The 8,971-nt window shown below is 53.2% G+C and overlaps 1 protein-coding gene across 3 annotated transcripts in view; it reads left to right on the plus strand.

Annotated features, from left to right (window-relative positions):
- Positions 1 to 7,278, plus strand: part of DEF8 (differentially expressed in FDCP 8 homolog) — a 66,350-nt gene extending 59,072 nt beyond the window's left edge. For 2 of the 3 annotated variants that reach the window (XM_062177932.1, XM_062177934.1), the window contains exons 19-23: positions 3,046 to 3,156; positions 4,670 to 4,785; positions 5,357 to 5,557; positions 5,638 to 5,832; positions 5,948 to 7,278. In XM_062177932.1, the coding sequence (XP_062033916.1) occupies positions 3,046 to 3,156; positions 4,670 to 4,785; positions 5,357 to 5,557; positions 5,638 to 5,832; positions 5,948 to 6,166 (842 nt within the window). In that variant the 3' untranslated portion in view covers positions 6,167 to 7,278. The remainder of the gene's footprint in view (positions 1 to 3,045; positions 3,157 to 4,669; positions 4,786 to 5,356; positions 5,558 to 5,637; positions 5,833 to 5,947) is intronic. The other variant, XM_062177933.1, reaches the window with a different exon arrangement.
- The last annotated feature ends 1,693 nt before the right edge of the window (positions 7,279 to 8,971 follow it).

Below are 8,971 nucleotides of genomic sequence, written 5' to 3' on the forward strand. Positions count from 1 at the left end.
CGCTGCAAGGCGGAGGATTAGCCTGGTAAGCCACGGCGCCGGCTGGACTGCCAGTTTGAGTCCCAGCTGCTCTGCCTGTGATCCAGCTAATGTGCCTAGGAAGACAACAAAAGATTACCCAAGTAATTTGGCCCCTGCCACCCAAGTGGGAGACCAGAATAGAGTTCCTGGCTTCTGGCTTTGGCCTGACCTACTAACCTGGTTGTTGTCATTTGGGGAGTAAAATCAGTGGGTGAAAGATTCCTCTCTGTCTGTCTGTCTCTATCTTGCTCAGCCTTTTCAATAAATAAATGAATCTTGAAAAAAGAAAAAGAATGAAGAGAGAGGGTATTTGGTGCAACGGTTAAGATGCACTTGGGGTCCTTGCAGCCCATGTCAGAGTGCCTGGGTGTGTGTTCTGGCTGCACTCCTGATTCAGCTTCCTGCTGACGCCCACCCTAGAAAGCAGCAGTGATGGCTCAATGCTTTGGTCTCTCGAACCAACATGGGAGACCTGGATTGGGTTCTGGGCTCTTGGCTTTGTCCTGGGCCAGCCCTGGCTGTTGTAGGCATTTAAGGAGTAAGCCAGCAGATGGAAGAGCTCTGTCTCTCTGTTTATAGAATTTGATTTGAGACTCATTCACTGGGAAGGGTTATACATAGTTACAAGGTGGCGGTTGTGCAGGCTCACCAAGTTACCTTGTATGTGACTTGTGTTTTCTGTTTAGTTGATTGTGGAAATTTAACATCTTTTCTTAAAAAAAAAATACTTTACTTATTTGTGACAAAGTGAAAGTAAGTAAGTGCTCATCCATTGGTTCATTCCCCAAATGCCTGAAACAGCCAGGGCTTGGCCATGCTGCAGCCAGGAGCCAAGAACTGCATCCTTGTCTCCCCTATGGTTAGCAGATGCATTAGCAAGAAGCTGGATTGGAAGCAGAGCAGCCAGGTCTTGAACTGCCACTCTGATACAGGATGCCTGCTGAATTGGAAGTGGAGTAGCCAGTATTCAAAACTAGCTTAACTTCCTGTGCCACAATGCCTGTCCCAGTCAGTTGGTCTTTTTTTTTTTTTTTTTTTTTAATTTTTTGACAGGCAGAGTTAGACAGTGAGAGAGAGAGACAGAGAGAGAGAGAGAGAGAGTTATAGACAGAGACTGAGAGAAAGGTCTTCCTTCCATTGGTTCACTCCCCTAATGGCTGCCACGGCCAGCGCTGCACCGATCCGAAGCCAGGAGCCAGGTGCTTCCTCTTGGTCTCCCATGTGGGTGCAGGGACCCAAGCACTTGGGCCATCCTCCACTTCCCTCCCAGGCCACAGCAGAGAGCTGGACTGGAAGAGGAGCAACTGGGACTAGCATCTGGCGCCCCAACCGGGACTAGAACCCGGGGTACTGGCGCCGCAGTTGGAGGATTAGCCAAGTGAGCCACGGCGCCGGCCCCCAGTCAGTTGGTCTTTAACAAATAGTGCTGGGACAACTGGATGTCCACATACCAAAGAATGAAGTTAGTTCCTTACCTTACACCATATCCAAAAGTGACCTCAAAATGAATAAAAGAACTAAATTTGAGAAATGAAACTTTGTTAAACATTTTTGAAGGAAATGTGGTAAATTCTTGTACTTGGATTTGGCAATGGTTTTCTTTTTATAAAATAAACAAAATTATGTGTTTATTTGAAAGGCAGAGTTGGAGATAGGGAGGGAGAGAAAGAGATCTTCCATCCACTGGTTCACTCCCCATATGGCCACAACAGCTGTGGCTGGACAGCCCTTTGATAGTAGTTTCTTAAATATGACACAAAGGCCGGCACTTCTTTGCAACCCAGCAATTCCACTTCTAGGTGTATACCCAAGAGAATTGAAAATACATTTTCATATAGACTTGTACATGAATGTTTATAACAGCATTATTTATTTATATTTATAACAGCATTATTTATTTATAATTTATAAAGTGGAAGAATCCCAAGTATCTACTAGCAGATAAATGGTTAAATAAATTTATTATGCAGAAAGTCACGTGTATTATTCTAGTAAACATTTTTTTTTAAAGATTTATTTGAAAGAGTGACAGGGAGAGAAGGACATCTTCTACCCCCTGGTTCATTCCCCATATGTCTGCAACTACTGGGGCTTAGGCTAGGCTGAAACCAGGAGCCACATCTGGGTCTTCCACATGGGTAGCAGGAACTCTAATGCTTGGGCCATCATCTGCCATCTCCCAGATGCGTGAGCAGGAAGTTGGATCCAAAGTGTGGAGTAGCTAGGACTTGAAATAGGTACTCTAACAGGGGATACAGGTGTCCCAAACTATAGCTTAATCTGCTGCACCATAACACCTGCTTCCTCCTCCTCCCCAACAAGTATTATTAATTTATTTTCCTTTTACTTGGAAGGCAGAGAGAGCAGAGAGCTTCCATTTGCTGGTTTACTCCCCAGGTGCTTGTAATAGGTGGACCTGGGCAGGAGCCAGCATGTAGGAGCTCAGAACTCAATCTGAGTCTCCCTCTTGGGTAGCAGGGACTCAAGTACTTGAGCCGTTGACTGCTGCTTGCCCGGTTACTTGTTAGCAGGAAGCTGGGATTGGAAGCAGAGCTAGGACTTGAACCCAGGCACTCTGATAAGGATACAGGTGTCCCAGGCAGCAGCTTAACCACTGAACAGAACGCCCACCTCTGATTCCATTTATATGAAATGTTCAGAATACTCAGATCCAAGGAGACAGTGGATTACTGACTTTTTTGGGGTGGGAATAGGAATTACGTATAAATAGGGCATGAGGATGAAAGGAAGTATCCTAGAACTAGATTATTATAATAGTTGGATTAGTTGAGAAGTTGCTAAAATCCTTGTTGTGTACACTTAAAATGGGTGGATGTTAGGGTGTGTGAATTCTACCTCAATAAAATTGTTAAGCAAAAAAGTTTGGCTTTAAGTCAGTCACTGGTGAAGCAGGTCCTGTTGCCTTTCTTTGTTGAAGAGATTTCCCGTCAACAGCACTGATCTGTGTGCAGATCTTGTGGCAAGGAGCACTGACTTGTGACTGTTTCTCCTTTCCTGGGTCAGGTGCTGATATTTCTAACGTGTGCAATGAAGCAGCTCTGATCGCCGCCCGCCACCTGAGTCCTTGTGTTCAGGAGAAGCACTTTGAGCAGGCCATCGAGAGGATCATTGGAGGTGAGCCCAGTCGCCCTGGGGAAGGATGCACTTTTCCAGCTCTGACCCTAGCGGGCTTACCCTCTGCCCAGCTTTACTTGACCAGTTTCTAAACCAAAATTCTGGACTGGGCCTCTCCCAGCAGCTTTCATTTAGGACTTCAGACAGAACAAATGTTGGATGCTGGCTGTGGAAGGCAGGGAAAAGGACAGGAGTGGGAGAAGCCTTGTGTCATTTGCAGGGGTCATCCCAGGGCTCCTGCTGCCTGGGCTTTCTTGGGACCACACTGATTTTTTTTTATAAGTGTAAGATCTATTTATTTGTTTGAAAGGCAGAGATACAGAGAGGGAGGGAGGGAGGGAGGAAGAGAGCTTCCATCCGCTGGTTCACTCAGGTGGCTGCAGCAGCCGGGGCTGGGCCAGGCCAAAGCCAGGAGCTGCATCTGTGTCTCCCACGTGGATGAAGAGTGCAGGTGTTTGGGCTGTCCTTGACTGCTTCCCTGGGCACAGCAGTGGGGATGCTAGACCAGAAGTGGAGAAGCAGGCACTCTAACTGGTACCCACAGGGGATGCCAGGATCGTGGGTGGTGACCTAACTTGCTGTGCCACAGCACCAGCCCCGACCATGTTGATGATAAAGGAATGAATGTTGTAGGTTGTCTTCAGCTAGGGGCTTAGCTCCCTTGCTGTCCCATCTTCCACTCAGTAGACTGGGCGGAGACCAATTTGCATAGCCTCCAGCAGGTTGAGGCCCAGCAGGGCCAGCAGGGAAGTGCAGTCAGCAGTGGGTAGGGGTCTCTACGGCAGCCATAGCAGCAGGTGCCGGATGCTGCTTTGGCTGTGGTGCCCTTGGTACTGTTCACTGTTCTGGGAGGGTGACACTTGGCAGCTGTGCTTTTGGTGCAGCCCCACACCGTCAGAGCTGCATTTGGGGGGTGGGGCCAGGGGAGGCGGTGAGAGCTTGTCCTTGCTGCTGCACTAGTTGCCATTTTATTGAAGTATAAAATACGCAGAAGAGGACATGCGGCACTGAATAGCCCAATCTAGATGTGCTTGCTGGAACGCTCAGGAGGCCCCCTGGGGCTCTCAGCTGGTTATCCAGAGAGCCACCGGACAAGAGTGGCCATACTAGTCTTAAGTCTACTCTGCACATGCCCATTGTCTGTGCTTTTCCTTGTTCCTGCAGCTGCTACAGGTGGGCCTAGGAATCACTCTTCTCCCACCTTGCTTAGGTATCCCAGTCGTGCTACAGTAAGTGGCTCCCAGAACCCACTGATGTAAACTGGCCCTCTGAGGCAGCCCGTGCTGTGAGTGGCATGGGATGGAGCCTGGGGCAGAGAGCAGTGGACAGGAACATCCTCTTCAGAGCTGGCACGGGGGTTTCACTGCAGAAGAGAAAGCAACATGGAGCTGGGGCGAGGTGTGGCGAGGACCTTGGGGACGCCGTGCAGCAGCGGACACAGGCTTTGAGTCTGTGGAGCGGCACCTCTGTTGTTCCTACCTCTCTCTCACTTGCCTGGGAATGTCATTGATAGGCCTTGAGAAGAAGACCCAGGTCCTGCAGCCCAGTGAAAAGGCAACCGTGGCCTACCATGAGGCCGGGCACGCTGTGGTGGGCTGGTTTCTGGAGCACACAGACCCCCTGCTAAAGGTCAGTTCCTTGCTCTAGCATGCTGTGTGGGCTTGGAGAGACCTCCAGGTCTGGCTATCACCCTCCTGTGCGGCTGTCCAGGTGCAAGCCCCTGGCCATACAGGCATGGCACCCTAAAGGGCTTGCCCCTTTACTTTTCCAGTACAACAATGGTCTTGAATTTGCCAGAAGATTCCCTGGAGGGTGCAAAGGCAGAGCAGAGTTTCCTGGCTCCAGGTGGGGCCTCACCCACTGACTTCAGGGAGAAGTCCTGATGTTACGCTTTGCTCCATGCTTTGGATTTGGCTGTTGTCAGTGGAGCCATGCCTTCAGGTCCCTTCAGAGCCTCTGTGGGATGTGCGGGACAGGGATGGTTTCTGTGTTGACCTCATGAACTGAAGCTCTCTGAGGTGGGGTCCCACTACTCAAGGTCACCTCACTGGTGGGCCATGGGGCCCAGGGCTCTTCTCCCACTCTTGGCGGTCAGAGCTGGGGTGATGTGGGTTGGGGTTGCTCCTGGACAGCACCTGGAGGGAGGCAGCGGGACAGCTATGTTTGGAGCATGACCTGGGTACCGGCTCTTGTCTTGCAGGTGTCCATCATCCCCCGAGGCAAGGGGCTCGGCTATGCCCAGTACCTGCCACGGGAACAGTACCTGTACACACGGGAGCAGCTGTTTGATCGTATGTGCATGATGCTGGGTGGCAGGGTGGCCGAGCAGCTGTTTTTTGGGAGGATCACCACAGGGGCACAGGATGACCTAAGGAAGGTCACACAGAGTGCCTACGCACAGGTATGGGGCAGACATCGCGGGCACGGCCCCAGGTGGCTGTGTGGGGCACAGCTCAGCCTTGGCGCCTCGTGCACTTGCAGATTGTGCAGTTTGGGATGAGTGAGAAGCTGGGCCAGGTGTCTTTTGACTTCCCCCGACAAGGCGAAACCCTGGTGGAGAAGCCCTATAGTGAGGCAACTGCCCAGCTCATCGACGAGGAGGTTCGGCACCTCATCAGCTCCGCCTACGAGCGGACCCTGGAGTTGCTGACCCGGTGCCGGGACCAGGTGGAGAAGGCAAGTCGGGGCGCAGGTCACGGGGTGGCTCGCGGGCCACACCCGTGCTCGTGGGCCGTGTCTGGAGTGGTATGAGCCCACTCGACACCGCCTGAGACGTGGGCCGTTGTTGCAGGTGGGCAAGCGGCTCCTGGAGAAGGAGGTGCTGGACAAGGCCGACATGGTGGAGCTCCTGGGCCCCCGACCCTTCGCGGAGACGTCCACGTACGAGGAGCTTGTCGAGGGCACTGGCAGCCTAGAAGAGGACACGTCCCTTCCTGAGGGGCTGAAGGGCTGGAACCGTGTACAGGGGGAGGGGGTCCCTGAGCAGCACATGCAGGAAAGCCCCTTGTAGCTGTGTACAGACCTGGCTGTGACCTTGGGTGACTGCTGCTGACTCTGAGCCTCTGCCGAGTGGCTTCCAGAATCACAGGGACACATGAAAACACCTGGTAACCCCAAGTGGGCCTTGGGTAAGAACCCTGAGAAGCCCCAGAGAGGTGGCAGGGGGAGTGTCCCGAGTCTGGACCGGGACCAGTGGGGAGAGGCCGCAGGGCTGCAGCCCAGCCTTTGCACCCTCCTGGGAGCCCTGAGCAAAGGATCCAGCCTCAGGCACTTCTGGCGGAGATAGGACACGAGTGTCCGAGTGAGCCTGCCTCTTGAGAAGTGTCAATGTGGGTCATCTTAAAGTCACTCAGAAGACGAGCCTCGACCCAGTGCAGAGTCCCCGACGTTAGAATTAAGAGGAGAAATCTGAGCTGGTTATGAAGGGAAGGTCAGGGTGTGAGCCAGGGGAGTAGGAGGCCCGTATGTCCTCACGAAGGAAGCCAACCACCACCCACAGGTGTGTGGCTGAGGGAAGGTTGGTGGGATCTTGGGGGTCCCTCACCCAGCAAGGTCTCCCTCCTGTGGCAGGTCTGCTGTGAGTGTGAGAGAAACTTGGGGTGGGCGCCTTTCTGACTGGCATGAGTCAATCTGAGTGCCGTGGCTCGGTAACCTTCCTTCCTTGTGATTCGTTTGTTAGCGTCACAGAGAGGCAAGTCTGGACTGAGCCCCCACTGCCCCACTTGGCTCTGTGGGGCCGTCTGCAGGTGCCCCAGTGCTTCCTCTGGCCATAGCACCTGTTGATCAGCCATCTTCCTCGTGTCGGATAGCTCCTGAATAAAGGGAAGGCCAGTTCTGGGTTGTGAACTCCATGCCTTTCAGGTGCCTTGAACTGAGACAGCCTTGACTTTTTCTTTTTGGTGAGTGTGGTGTGGACCCAGTGCTGCAGATGTGGTGAAAACATCCCCGTGTGCCCTGCAAGCACGTGAGCCTGCCTCCTGGATTCGTTGCAAGCACAGTGGTCCCAGGGCCATGAACCGGCAGCTGTACCAGCCCCGCGCCACCTTGGGGTGGGTCCATGATGTCTGGGGTCACATGGTGAAGCTCATGACCCTGGGGAAGAGGTGGGGTCACTGCCCCTAAATGCCCATTGGTTCTCTGCATCTCTGTTGGGATGAGGCCAAGACCAGACACCGGAACTTGGTAGTACATTTTCCAAAGTATTGTGTTTGCCTCTCAAAGACAGTTTCAAAATGGAGACAAGCACATTCAGTTTCCAGTATTTGTGAAATGCACAGTAGTTTGTTTTAAAATCTCCAGGGTTTAAGCTGCATTGTGGCCTCTACCAAACCTATATCACCTGAGCCTCTCGGGGGTCTTCTGATGAAAGTGTGCTCCCTCCACCCCAGAAGGCCCCTGTGGTGGGTGTTGTCATAGGTCTCGTGAGGTCACTGCGGCGGCCCACCCATCGGAGAGCCTGGGGTGCATCTCATGTGGGGCTAGGCCGCAGCAGTGCCTCCCACCGTGCCTCTTGCTCCGCAGGCCTCAGCACACACCCTCCCGTTGCACCTGGGCTGCTGCCCGCACTTGCATGTCAGACCTGTCTCCTCACCTTAGTTGGTCCAGGTAGCTCCACACTCCCTTGCATGGGGCCTTCCCAAGTTGCTGAAGCATCTCCCGGGGTGGTAGCTTCTCACCAGTGAATGGCACGAGCCGTCTCCCACTACCCGTCCCCGTCCATTCCAAGTGTGGCTGGCAGCTTGCCCCTCCTTGGCCTGAGAGGGGAATGGCGCTTCCACCCCTACTCGGACGAGTACTGTTGTCCACTGCACAGTGACCCTGTCGTGGCACGCCAGCCTCACTTAGTGCCTGCTGCATAGCAGGTGATGGCGCCTTCAGGAAGTAGGAGTTGATCCCTCTCCTGATCTGCTTCCAGGGAAGGTGGGTGTTTCTCTCTTGCCATCACTGTGCTGGGAACTACGTACCCTTCTCAGACAGGTTGAGTCAGGTTCCCGGTCCGCAGATGGAGGAGACCTGGCTAAGAGTTTTCTTTTCAGGAAAGTGCAGGCTGCCCTCGGGGCCGATGAGGGTTCAAGGATGTGAGTGCTACTCACCTCTCCTCGTGGGTTAAATGGTCAGGTGTGGCTTCATCTTTGCTTTGTGGCTCCCTCCCTGTTACCACAGCCTGTGGCTTCTGGGCCCTGAAGCTCCCTGGGGAGTGGCTCTGTGGGAAGCTTGTTAGCCAGGGGTAACTTCCTCCAGCCTGGGCTGCCTCTGTGGGATTGTGTGGGGCAGGGTTTTTACTCCTTTTTTTCCTCCAAAGATTATTTATTTATTTATTTGAGAGGTAGAATGACAGAGTGAGGGAAAGACAGATCTTCCATCCACAGTTCACTCCCAAAGTGGCCACAACAGATGGGGCCTGGCCAGGCCAAAGCCAGGAGCCAGAAACTCCATCTGCTTCTCCCACGTGAGTGGCAGGGACTCAGGTGCAAGAGCAGGGAACTGGATTGAAGTGGCATAGCAGGGACTTGAACCAGCACTCCGCCGTGGGGTGCAGGCAGTCCAGAATGGCCTAATCTGTGCCGCAGCACCCACCCCATAGCTTTACTCCTCAGCGATTGCTTTTGCCTTACTTCTGGATTGGAAATCCAGGGCACTTGTCCCTAAAATGGAATCCAAATAAGCCCAGCCCAGCAGAGTCCCAGTGGCTCCTGTACTTGAGAACTGGCAGAGAGCACGGAGCTCCCTCCTGGCTGGCCCACCTTATACCGCTGCCCTCCCAACATGGACCTGTGTGCCCTGATGCCAGGAAGAAACAGATGAGGCCTTCAAG

The sequence above is a fragment of the Lepus europaeus genome, chromosome 19, assembly GCF_033115175.1.
Source record: "Lepus europaeus isolate LE1 chromosome 19, mLepTim1.pri, whole genome shotgun sequence".
NCBI lineage: Eukaryota > Metazoa > Chordata > Mammalia > Lagomorpha > Leporidae > Lepus > Lepus europaeus.